The sequence below is a fragment of the Plasmopara halstedii genome (assembly GCF_900000015.1).
Source record: "Plasmopara halstedii genome assembly, contig: Scaffold_650, whole genome shotgun sequence".
In the NCBI taxonomy this organism is placed as follows: Eukaryota; Oomycota; class Peronosporomycetes; order Peronosporales; family Peronosporaceae; genus Plasmopara; species Plasmopara halstedii.
This window is the reverse complement of record NW_020187567.1, coordinates 869,423-880,482: the sequence shown is the minus strand read 5'-3', so window position 1 is coordinate 880,482 and position 11,060 is coordinate 869,423. Positions and strand designations below refer to the sequence as shown.

At 47.6% G+C, this 11,060-nt stretch overlaps 5 protein-coding genes across 5 annotated transcripts; 3 read left to right on the top strand and 2 right to left on the bottom strand.

Annotated features, from left to right (window-relative positions):
- Nucleotides 1-847: 847 nt before the first annotated feature.
- PHALS_12820 (DNA repair/transcription protein Mms19) lies at nt 848-4,416 on the top strand (the record flags this gene model as incomplete). Its single annotated transcript, XM_024728448.1, has 3 exons — nt 848-3,784; nt 3,853-4,169; nt 4,233-4,416. The coding sequence occupies 3 exons, from the start codon at nt 848-850 to the stop codon at nt 4,414-4,416; spliced, it is 3,438 nt and encodes a 1,145-aa protein (XP_024578924.1).
- A 116-nt stretch (nt 4,417-4,532) lies between these two features.
- On the bottom strand, nt 4,533-5,437 carry PHALS_12819 (ribosome recycling factor; the record flags this gene model as incomplete). Its single annotated transcript, XM_024728446.1, has 5 exons — nt 4,533-4,773; nt 4,829-4,920; nt 4,985-5,276; nt 5,332-5,348; nt 5,408-5,437. 5 exons carry the CDS (start codon nt 5,435-5,437, stop codon nt 4,533-4,535), a joined length of 672 nt encoding a protein of 223 aa, XP_024578923.1.
- Nucleotides 5,438-5,507: 70 nt separating this feature from the next.
- PHALS_12818 (uncharacterized protein) lies at nt 5,508-6,527 on the top strand (the record flags this gene model as incomplete). Its single annotated transcript, XM_024728445.1, has 1 exon — nt 5,508-6,527. One exon carries the CDS (start codon nt 5,508-5,510, stop codon nt 6,525-6,527), a length of 1,020 nt encoding a protein of 339 aa, XP_024578922.1.
- Nucleotides 6,528-6,780: 253 nt separating this feature from the next.
- On the top strand, nt 6,781-8,824 carry PHALS_12817 (U4/U6 small nuclear ribonucleoprotein Prp4 (contains WD40 repeats); the record flags this gene model as incomplete). The annotated part of the gene is made up of 2 exons (XM_024728444.1): nt 6,781-8,610; nt 8,747-8,824. The coding sequence occupies 2 exons, from the start codon at nt 6,781-6,783 to the stop codon at nt 8,822-8,824; spliced, it is 1,908 nt and encodes a 635-aa protein (XP_024578921.1).
- Nucleotides 8,825-8,949: 125 nt separating this feature from the next.
- Nucleotides 8,950-10,494, bottom strand: PHALS_12816 (glucuronosyltransferase pgsip8-like; the record flags this gene model as incomplete). Its single annotated transcript, XM_024728443.1, has 1 exon — nt 8,950-10,494. One exon carries the CDS (start codon nt 10,492-10,494, stop codon nt 8,950-8,952), a length of 1,545 nt encoding a protein of 514 aa, XP_024578920.1.
- Nucleotides 10,495-11,060: the final 566 nt, after the last annotated feature.

Sequence of the window (11,060 nt, the reverse complement as noted above, 5' to 3'; positions counted from 1 at the left end):
ATACTCTTGGAAGTCAAGCTTCCTCTGTGCAAGGTGCCGTGTGCCCCGTCACAACCAATCCCTGGCTCAAGTGGTTTCTGGGACCGAAGAGGTACCTGGTTCGATACCCATAGGATATCAAGGACGCCGGAGATCGTCACTAAAGGGGACGAGCAATCACACCCCTGTGCTGTGACCGCACTGCCAACCCGCATCCAATTGGGTGTGTGATAGTTGGGAGGACACCCTACCGACCGAAAAAGTCCCATAAGTGAAAAGAGGGTTATGGAACCCGGTCCCAAAATGGGTCGGATAACTATCAGCATCTCGCGCTAGAGAAATCTTAATCCTAGCGTGTGGGTTTCCGTAACTTTAATTTCTAGTGTACGGGAGGGCGTCCGACGCAAGTTTTGTATACACGGTAATGTGCTGAAGGCTAAGTTGCTACCTGAATAGAAGCAAGTGTATAAGACCGTACTTATACAGGATCATTTCTGTAGAAGTAAGTATGAACGCCAGTGTAGTCCACTCAGTGAGGATGTTATTAGTCTGAGTGGTACTCTTGAGATAGTAGAGCTAACTAGACACCTAGTTCCGAGAAGGCTTTCGGTTTCGCTCCTGATAGTTGTAGCCCACCAACCCATCTTCTGTGCGTTCGTACTGCGGATTCTCAGAGTCAAAGCTATCTCTTCGCAGAATGCACAGTAGCCTGTTTAGCTACTTAATATGTGTTTCTACGCAATTGTCCGTCCGATCCGACGAATACTTCGACATTCTCAATATCTTACCAAGCCAATTAATACGGCCACATTTTGAAAATATGAACCAATCATACCGCGTAGAGACATAATTCACCATTCGTTGCAACATGTTCAACCTTGATGTGCCGCTAGCGCCAGCGATCGATGCGTTTGTGAATCCAGAAAACGATGATAGCTCGCAGAAGACTGGCCTTAATACTGTTATTATGCAAGTGCATCGACAAGTAACCATAGAAGCTCTAATTCAGGCCTTGGGTGTCCATCTTACCAGTGGCGACGACAAGGTGCGATCGCGAGCCACGCTATTGCTGGCCGAAGTGCTCACTCGCCTTCCAGAGCTACAACTCATGCCCAGCGCTGTGCAGCTTCTTTTGAACTTTTTTGCCGATCGATTGGCTGACTTTCCTAGCGCCTCTGCTTGCCTCCGCGGGTTACTTGCGCTCGAGACGCACCACGCGGCACAGATCCCTTCGCCGCGCACGACTATATCGCTAATGGTGAAGCTAGGCAGCATTCTACATATTCCACAGTTGGGACAGGCGATGCGCAAGATGTGTTTTGACCTATTCAATCTCACGCTGGCACAGCCTATGGTCATTGAGCTGCTACGGAACTCGGTAACTGCCGACAGGAATACACAAGACACCATGGTTGATGATGCAAAGCAGAATGAAGACTTTGGTCGTCAATTCACACAAACGTTTCTGACTGCCATGGAAGGGGAAAAGGATCCACGCAACCTGCTACTGTGCATGCATGTAGCGCGTACTCTTCTATCTCAGCTAGAGCTTGTGTTTTCTTGCAACACTTTACTATTGCAGCAATATTTTGACATTGTATCATGCTACTTCCCAATTATATTTGCTCCTCCACCAAATGATCCGTACGGTATTACATCGGACAGCCTCATCTTGTCGCTGCGTCACGCTTTCGCGGCTTCGGACTTGTTAGCACCATTTGTGGTACCGTTCTTGCTAAAAAAGCTTTCGTCTACAGTCGCCGAAGCGAAGCTGGATGCTATTCAGACACTGGTTTTCTGTGCTGAACGCTATTCAATAAACGTGTTGCTGCTTCAGATAGAAGCGATTACCATTGCATTATATGACGAAGTTTTAGACGGTGGGAAGCAAGAAGTTATCGCCGAAGCTCTCCAAGCAATCTCGCGGTTTTCTGGAGTTGTAGCGCGTGCCAAGACCCAGGAAATACCGGGAGCTACTTACGCATGGAGGTTGTTTGTCGTGGAAATGACGGCACGTGCCGTTGGCGAATTGCGCGGCCATGCTGCTGACTCGATGGTAAGCGTGTCAGCGGGACAGGTGCTGGCCGCACTGGGACGCGAATCGTCTTTGAGTTTCGCGCATGTACTTCAAATTGCTATCCCGCTGCTTATAGAGCAGTTTAAGATCGAAAGCACAGGAAGTGGCAGCGAGACATCTAGGTGCGAAGCTGCTCTTGGACGAATTCTTCTTCTTGTCGATAGCATTGACCGAGAAATCGATCAGTCATGCCAAGCACAACCTATGCGACCCTACGCACCTGTATTGATTAACGCTCTTGTGACCTTTCTAGGCGGTGATGAAGACAACGCGATGGAGTCTGGTACTAGTCCCACAGCACGATGTGTGGCAGTAGAAGCTCTGTGTCACCTTCTCACGTTTCCGCCATCCCCGATTGTCGATGTCATGCAGGTTAGGACTCTTGTTACATTATTCACCCGTATGCTGCTTCTGGATCCTGCACTTGAGGTGCGCAACGTGTGTTTACAAAGTCTGAAGGGGATATCGACCGTGTTAACCGAAAACTCTATTACGACGATAAGCCCTGGGGAATTATCGACGCACAGTGGTTATGCAGTGTTTGTGGTCGAAATCTCCTTGGCTCGACTCATGGCTACAGTCAACGCATGTGCTTGCAACGCAGACGGAAATGACGAAGATAATGCTGACGTATCCGCTATAATTTCTGCCTCGAATCGTGATTTTAATTCCTTGTTTGACGAAGTTTTAGTGGCAATCACCGAGTTGTGCCGAGAGTCATCTGTTTTTCAGGCTACAATTGTTCACCTTATCGACTTGTGCGTCGAAAGAGATGATAGGAAACAGACTGACATTGGATTCTATGAGGCTGACGGCGACGATACTCGTCAGCGTCATCTGAACCGTATATTAGAGGCTGTTGCTGAGATTGTCGAGATTAACAACGGCGATCGTAAAAGCATGGAGATCTGTGTGAATTCATCGTCGTCAACGTCTATCATTTTTCGACTACTTACGGCAGTCGAGACTTCTGCAACTCGTGCAACGGCTTTAACTGGCAACGACAAATTGAGCTTTGTGGACAACGCGAAGCTGTCAGCATGTGCTCGAATTTTTCGTGCTGTTATGCAAAATGTGTCTTCAGCCACACAACAGCGATTAATTGATACAATGGTACCAGCTTTCTTACGCACACAGCCCTCTGAACCAGCTTTTATACAACTCGTACCGCTATTTGCTGCAGTCATAAACTCTGTCGCCCGAAATGTTACCATTCTCGATTTATCGCTGGTTATTAACAGATTGCTTGAGCTTGCGCAGTCGTGCGCTGTTGCGGTGCTTGAGGCAAAATCCCATCAGCTTCAAAATATATTTTCCGACGCTGCTGACTCAGCAGCTAAAGCTTTAGCTTCAATCGTAAACAAAATGCCCGACGGTGCTGATTTTGATTCTACAGTCAACATGCTGCTGTATCAAAAACTCGCCGCTGTGATCAGTAAATCTGTCGAAAGTCTTACGGTGCGGGTGGCTGCTTTGCAGATCTACGCCTGGATTGTAAAGGCTTTGGTCCTCCGAGGCAACACGATCCATGCAGCAGAGTGCCTACGCTTCCTCTGTAATTTTCTCACGCCAGAAGGACGAAAAATTGATAGTTACGTGAATATGGAGGAAGAATGCGCCAACGACGCACAAGCTGCAGCGCTGCGTATGGAAGTTGCGCGAACCTTTAAACTTCTGGTTTCGGATTACCCAGACGTGCTTAACCGCAAGTGCGGGGCTATCGTTATGGTCAGATTTGCGTCGGTGCTGCATTCATCTGTCCAAATATCTAACACCGTTTCGTTGCGATTTGTTAGTTTCTCTACCGACAGCGGATGTTTAACGTTGTGTTTCCGATGCTGCTTGATTACATTCAATTTCACAAAGGCGAGGAGACAAGCGTGGCCGCTATGGTAGCGCTTGCACAAGTAATCGCACACTCACCCAAGACCGTCTACTTGCCGCATTTAGCTCAAATCTTTCCGCTAATGGTGCATGCCCTCAAGACAGACGACCGCGAGCTAGGAAGTGCAGCAATTCAAACCTTTAAATTGCTGCTGTTGGAGTCAGTGGAAAGCGCAAAGCCTTTCCTAAAAGACGTATTTCCCGGTCTGCTCAAGCAAGCACAATTCGGGTTCGTAGATTTCTGCATCGACATGTATCACTTGTATTAGTTGACTTTGTATGCATCGTGCAGACTTGGCGCAAAAGACCGACATGCCGCGCTGGAATGTCTTGCTAAACTGGCCAACATTCCGTATGAACTAGTGCATCCATACAAAAGTGTTGTGTTGCAAAAACTGTTGCTGGTGCTTGATGATCGCAAGCGCCTCGTTCGTCATATGGCCGTTCGAGTGCGAAATCAATGGAGCATCTTGTAGAATCTCGCCTGAACAAAACGTAACTATAAAAACTAGCGCAAATCGTTGTATCACGGTCGTCTATAAACTTTGCTAGATGGATGATTCTACTCGTCTACAGAAATTACTTTTTGAGCTCAAATTGTATGAAGGTCTTTTTCCTTAGCGCTCAATAGCTTGTCAATGTCTGCGATGGCGCCATCTGTAATCTTTTGAATGCGTTCCTTTTGAACCCTGATGTCATCTTCAGACACATTGTCCTTCAGCTTCTTAATGTGGTTCATAGCATCTTGGCGTACCCGACGCACGTGCTGTCGGGCTTGTTCCGCCTGCTTCTTTGTAGCCTTTAGAAGTTCAGCGCGGGTCTCCTTAGACATCCTGCACAATCGGGTAAGTACGTTGCTATGTTTTCCCAATGCTCATGATTACGAACTTTGGAAACGAGATCTCAAGCGAGCTCATGTCGTTGCGTACAGTGAATACCGGGTTTGAGTTTTCGATAGCTTCCTTAACGCCCTGAATGAGCTGAACATTCCGTATGAGACAGTCAGCATCATTCCTATTTGACCATGTACAGCACTCAACTTACAGATGGGTCATAGACCGACACGCTTAATGCGTGTGTTCCAACAACTGCCACTTGTGCAACTTGCGCAAGTGGTACATGTTGGCCGTACGCCTGCACATTCAGCTCATCAAAGATGCCGGCATCGGCGCGGCCTGGCCGCATCTGGTTTAGCGCGCGCATGAAGTTTACCACAGCACCATGCATGTTATTTTTTGCCTTTGCCAACGCCTTATCAGCACCTCCGTCATCTGCATCACCCACTTCCTCTTCCTTATCGTAGTCCACGATTGGAGAAAGAATAGATGCCTCGCTCCTACCCTTTTTAACCTTCGCAAACAACCGCGTCTGTGTCCTAGAAGCTGGCACACAAAGAATTGGAGAAGACCTAACAGAAGATGCTGCGATTACAAGTGGGCGAGCCGCAGCAACGGAAGTTAGACGCACAATGTGGCAGCCGACAATGCGGATGGCCATTGCTTACTCGTTAAGGATATATTAATTCGTATGCGGATATTTTTTTTCAAAAAATCAAGTATCCAGATCAATGCCGCCCGATGTCGTGAAGCGCTACTCGTTATTCCAGCGCTCAGTGCGCTTGATACAGACGTCAATTCGCCGTCTAGATCGTTGGGCTGCCTCGCGTGTCCCCGGTTTACCCAATCCACCCGAAGTCGAGGAAAGATTGCGCAAGCCTCGTTTCATCGATCTATGGGAATTAACGTTCGATGACCACCGCCGCATCTTCCACGAGGTGTGGCAAGAGTACAAAGCATCGTTTTCTGGTCCCAGTGACGAAGAACTCGATCGCAGCAAGGATGAGATTAAGCGTGCAGTGCAGATAGTACGCGGTCAGGTATCGAGCACTGTGAACAAAAACTTGAGTTTCCTGGACAAAAGTCTAGAGGGCACAAAAGCTCACAATAATCTACACACATTGGGCAAGCAAGGTGCCGAGAACGTTCAATACCTTGCAAAAGAGATTAAGGACGTGGCCAAGGGTGTAGACACGGATGCTGTGATTGCCCATGCCAAACAGGTGGTGGAAGACAGTCGTAGTAAAGACGATATGGCTACAACGCTTAAGAAAAATGTGATAGAGCTGCGTAATCTGGCGAAAGAGGGACGAGATGCTGCATTGCGCCTAGACGGCAAGGACGTTGATACTTTTAAGCTCAGTGTGCAATCATGGTTTGCGGACAAGCTGCTGGTGGGCCAGTCAGTGCTCATGGCATTTATCAATGGTTACCGAGAGGGTAAGGCGCTGGAGATTGAACGTGAGGACGCATTATTGATCACTTTTGCAAAGCAAGCAGCAGAAGACCACAAGGACCTTATCGAGAATCAGGTGAAGAAGATAATGGACCAGCAGCGAGAAAAGCAACGACAGGAACAAGAGAAAGCAGCATCAGAGGCATCGCAAAACACTGGACACTCAGAGCTGAAGGCAGAGTCAATCGAGATGGAGAAAGAAAGCGGGAAATCGTCAGCAGCAGGGCAGTCGTTATCGGCTCATCATTCTGAACCTCTAACAGGAAGACTATCCTCCACATCAAATAAGACCTAGTCAGCGATTTATTCATTGTTAGAAATGCACGTTGGGCCGCTTAGATTATCAATAACGCAAATGAAGAGATTTTAACAGGGTAGTGCTCCAAATGAAAACAGAGCGAACTGCGTAGAGCTTACGTAGAAAAGCGGCTTGAGATATTTCTAGCTCCCTTTTAAAGGAAACCTTTGCCGCGAATAATCTTCGAATATATCGATAAAGAAGTAAGAAACTGCAATCAAAGGAACAGACATCAGCTCATATCGTCAAGATGCCGCAGAAGGAAGAGCTTATGCGTTTAGAAGAGGTTGTTCTTCCACAGGATGATGATGACGATGATGAAAAATATCAGTACGAAACAGTCAGCGGTGAAAAGTTTGGACTGAGTGATGATGACAACGACGATGATGATGAAGAAGACTTTGCCGCAGTACTACGAAGCTTGAATCGTGATGCAGGACACGACACGATGGCCTCGGTGGACAATTATTTCCCCTCCTCCGACGCCATTACTTCTGTAGATCGCAATGTTGACGATAGCTCCAAGCAAGCGACGATGATACCTGTCCATGCACAAGTACGACCATCGGTTGTCGACGATTTCATCCGAAATTTTTTGATCAAGCTTGGACTTTCACGTACACTAGATATGTTTAACCATGAATGGTACGAGTTCATTGCGAAAGGAAAGTTGTGTGAAGACGAAGTCGGTGTTGTGCCCGATATCTATGTGCGCAACCAGGCTCTTGACGATCAGGTGAAGGAGTTAAGGCGTCAGCTGGATGACACCCGAAAGATTACCGAAAAGGCCAAAGGCACATGGGATAAATTTCGTCATCAACGTGATGTTCACAAGATGCATCATCAGCGAGTAATGCAAGAGAAGGAGGCGCTGGTCACCAAGATTCATAAGCTCGAGAAGCATATGGGTGCTTATGAGCCTTTGATTCAGGAGCTTAAAGCCAAGTATGAAAATTCAACCAAAGAGAAGATGCTTGCTCGTATCGAACGGGATCGACAAGTAGCCAGGGCAGAGGCTTTAGAAAATCAAATTAAACTTCTTACGGGTGCTTCGACAGCAACCAACTTGTCAAATGTAAAAAGTAAACAAGAGACTCAAGCAGGGCCGCTTAGCGGCACCGCTTCAACTACGGATGGACTATCATCGTCAAAGACTAGCTCGAAAGGGCAAAAGAAAAAGAGCAAGAACAAACGTGACGTGCTTGATACTAAGCTGCCTAAATCTGACGCTATAAATTTATTTGCCGACAAACACTTCGAGCCCGTAAATCCCGAAGTCGTGGAACTTGCTCGGAGCTGCCAGGCGCACGCCAATTCAGTGGCAGCAGTGGCATTTCACCCAAAAAGTCCCATGGTGGCGACTGTTTCGGACGATGAGACTTGGAAACTCTGGTCGGCACCTTCTGGGGAACTCATCATGAGCGGTGAAGGTCACCGTAGCTGGCTATCCAGCGTCGTGTTTCATCCGCGAGGGACGCATCTGGCAACGTCATCGGGAGATAATACTGTTAAGATCTGGGACTTCGTTGGCGCTACTTGTTCTTTAACGCTTACAGATCACTCGCATCCCGTTTGGGAGAGCGCGTTTCATCATGATGGAGACTTTCTTGTTAGCGCTTCAATGGACCATACATGCAAGTTGTGGGATTTGCAATCTGGACGTTGTCGCCGAACATTTCGTGGCCATGTGGACTCGGTCAACAGCGTTTGTTTTCAGCCGTTCTCTACAAACATTTGCACAGGCTCAGGAGACAAGACGGTTTCTGTTTGGGATTTACGATCTGGTCTCTGCGTGCAAACTTTTTACGGTCATCAGAATGCTTGCAATAGTGTGGCCTTTGCGCTTGCTGGTGATATCATAGCATCCTGTGACGCTGACGGTTTCATCAAGGTCTGGGACGTCCGCATGGTAGCTGAGCGTAGCTCACTTGATGGCGGGCAGCATCCGCTGAACAGTGTTGCATTCGATCGAAGCGGAAAGGTTTTGGCGGCGGCCAGTGACGAAGGGTTCGTCAAACTTTTCAGCATCAAAACAGAATCATTTACAACGAATCTTAAAGGCCATGAAGGTCCAGTCCAGGTGCGTTGAGGCAATTTTGAGTTCATTCATATGCATATTGTAGATGTTCGCTTACTTTTTCTCTTTTTTCTATGCCTCACATGCTGACACTGACATCAATTGCACCCATTGGAAATTTTGCTATGGCTCTCTGCAGTCTGTCAGGTTCGACCCTAATGGTCGTTTCTTAGCATCATCCAGTTCTGACTGCACATTCCGGCTCTGGTCAATTTAACGAGAATATAAAGCTGACATAACTGCATAATAATAATGTTCACCTATCAATCAACACTTCAATGACACGATGTCATCGCGTAATTGGTCGTGACTTGGTTTGTTAATGCGATTTGATAGCAGTGACTAAAGACTTCGAAGCTGCTCCTTTTTGCCACCGAATTCAGCACAAAGCACGGCGCGATAAAACGAAGTTTGCCAGTACGCACAAAGGAAAAGTGACCAAAATATCGAAAATAGGCGCCAAAGTACGTTTGTAAACACGTTCCACGTGCTGAACCAAACCACAAAAATCTCAAATATTACTGTGAGCGCTACGTATAGCCAAAATCGCGTCACGTAAAGCACCGGTGGCATAGAAACTTCTTGATGTGGATCCCAGAAGTTGGAGATCACACAGGCGAAGTAAATGTGCATGAATACGTTCATAAAAATCATGAGACCATAGCCGTAGTTTACAGGAGTCAAGGGGTGCACGCGGGCGGGAGCAATACGGAAGGCCAAGACAACAAGTGCGATACGAAATGCTTTATAAGCATATCGAGCTTGCTTATTGTTACGCATGGTCAAGTCCGTGCATCGCTGCTGGATCTGCCGCATAGGTAAAGTAATTTTGAGCGCATATAACGCAGCTGTGAGAAGAGCGAGCGAGCTAAAAAAGCCAAGTAGGGTCTTGATGGCTTCTTCCGCTCCGTAACGCTCTTGCGAAGCTGGTAGTGTCGCGCGGATGTCGTGCCACACGCCATGCAAGTCCATGAAAAAACCCGCCCACCAGTACCAAGGCTTGAGTATCGAAGCCATAGGGTATCCAACTGTGAGTGCTGGAATGCTTCTGGCTGATTCGACAACGACTTTAACGGGGCTAATGGGCGAAGTCATCGAGGCGAATTGGCGCAGATAATATAGTTTCCAGTGATATTGCTCATAAAAATACTTGTGATTGATGTTGTATCCAACAGGCAGTCGCATACCCTTTGGTTCCGGCTTCTTGATCTCCACAATGGCACCCGTGTATGAAGACTTCATTGGTGTGAACAGCTTTGCTTTGCGGAGCATCTTGCTGTACATTGAAGAGAGAAAGCCCTGGTCAGCACCATCGAAGCTTTCTAAATGCCCTAGAGCATTCAAAAGTCGCTCATATTCTGAACTGGAAGGCGTGACGACAAGAAGACCAGTGTGAAAGTGGCACGGGTTCATAAAGACTGCACAGAACTCTCCACAAAGAAATAGCTCGTCGGCATTACGGATCAGCACGTTGTCTGCATCAAGATACACGACGCGTTCGTATTCGAGCATGTTCCATACGTGCAACTTGTTGAGTGTGTAGATAAAACCTTTGTTCCGTAAAGTGCCTCCCACAAATGGATTATCGATGTTGATCACGTCCAAAACCCGGCAGCCCATAGAACGAAAAAGCGACTTACTTTTCTCAGAGACAGAGTCAGATGCCAGCACGACCAGATCGTACGGTGAGCCCGTGAGCTTAATTGAATGCATCATAACTTGTACACCAAGAACGTACTCAGCGTCACGGCTCGTGCCTTCGTAGTGCACAGTCACATATGCGAAGCGGCTAGTTGGAGGATCATAACGTTGGACAGCGAGCACGTCTGAGGTGGCAGCACTCGCACACAGTATCAGCGACAGGAATACAAGCAGGTGCCACGACATAGTGTGGGTAAGGATCTCACGATTCAGATAACACATGGAGAATTAATTTCCCTTTTAAAAGGTTTTTGAAAAGATAAGACACAAAACCACTTTTACGGGAATTTACCGGCTGTCAAAGAAGAATTTGTTTTGGCCCATCATCTGGCATATAGCTCACATATCGAAGTTTTCTGTGCTCGCTGCGCGACACTTTGTTGCGCAAAGTGATTTTTCTTGGGCAGTACGAATTATTGCGATGTTTGCTGCTTGGGTAATATACATGAATGCAAAACCTCCTTTAATGTGGTTCCGCACCACTCTGATTAGGCGGCGGGAAAACTCGTGAGAGCTGCTATTTCAGCTCCGCCCAAGAGGGAAACTCAGCTCCGGCCGGAGTGCCGCACGTCAGTGCTCAAATTGGTGCTCGACCACCAAGCTTTGAGATGGTTAGCACCACGCGCTGTTGCTCAGTCTGGATCATGGCGGATGTGATGGCCATCTCGACCTCTTTCACCCAGAGCAGGAGGTTCTCTCCACCCTTCCCCTCGAAGACCTCAACGCTCACTTTGAGCGGCTTAGGGCGGGGG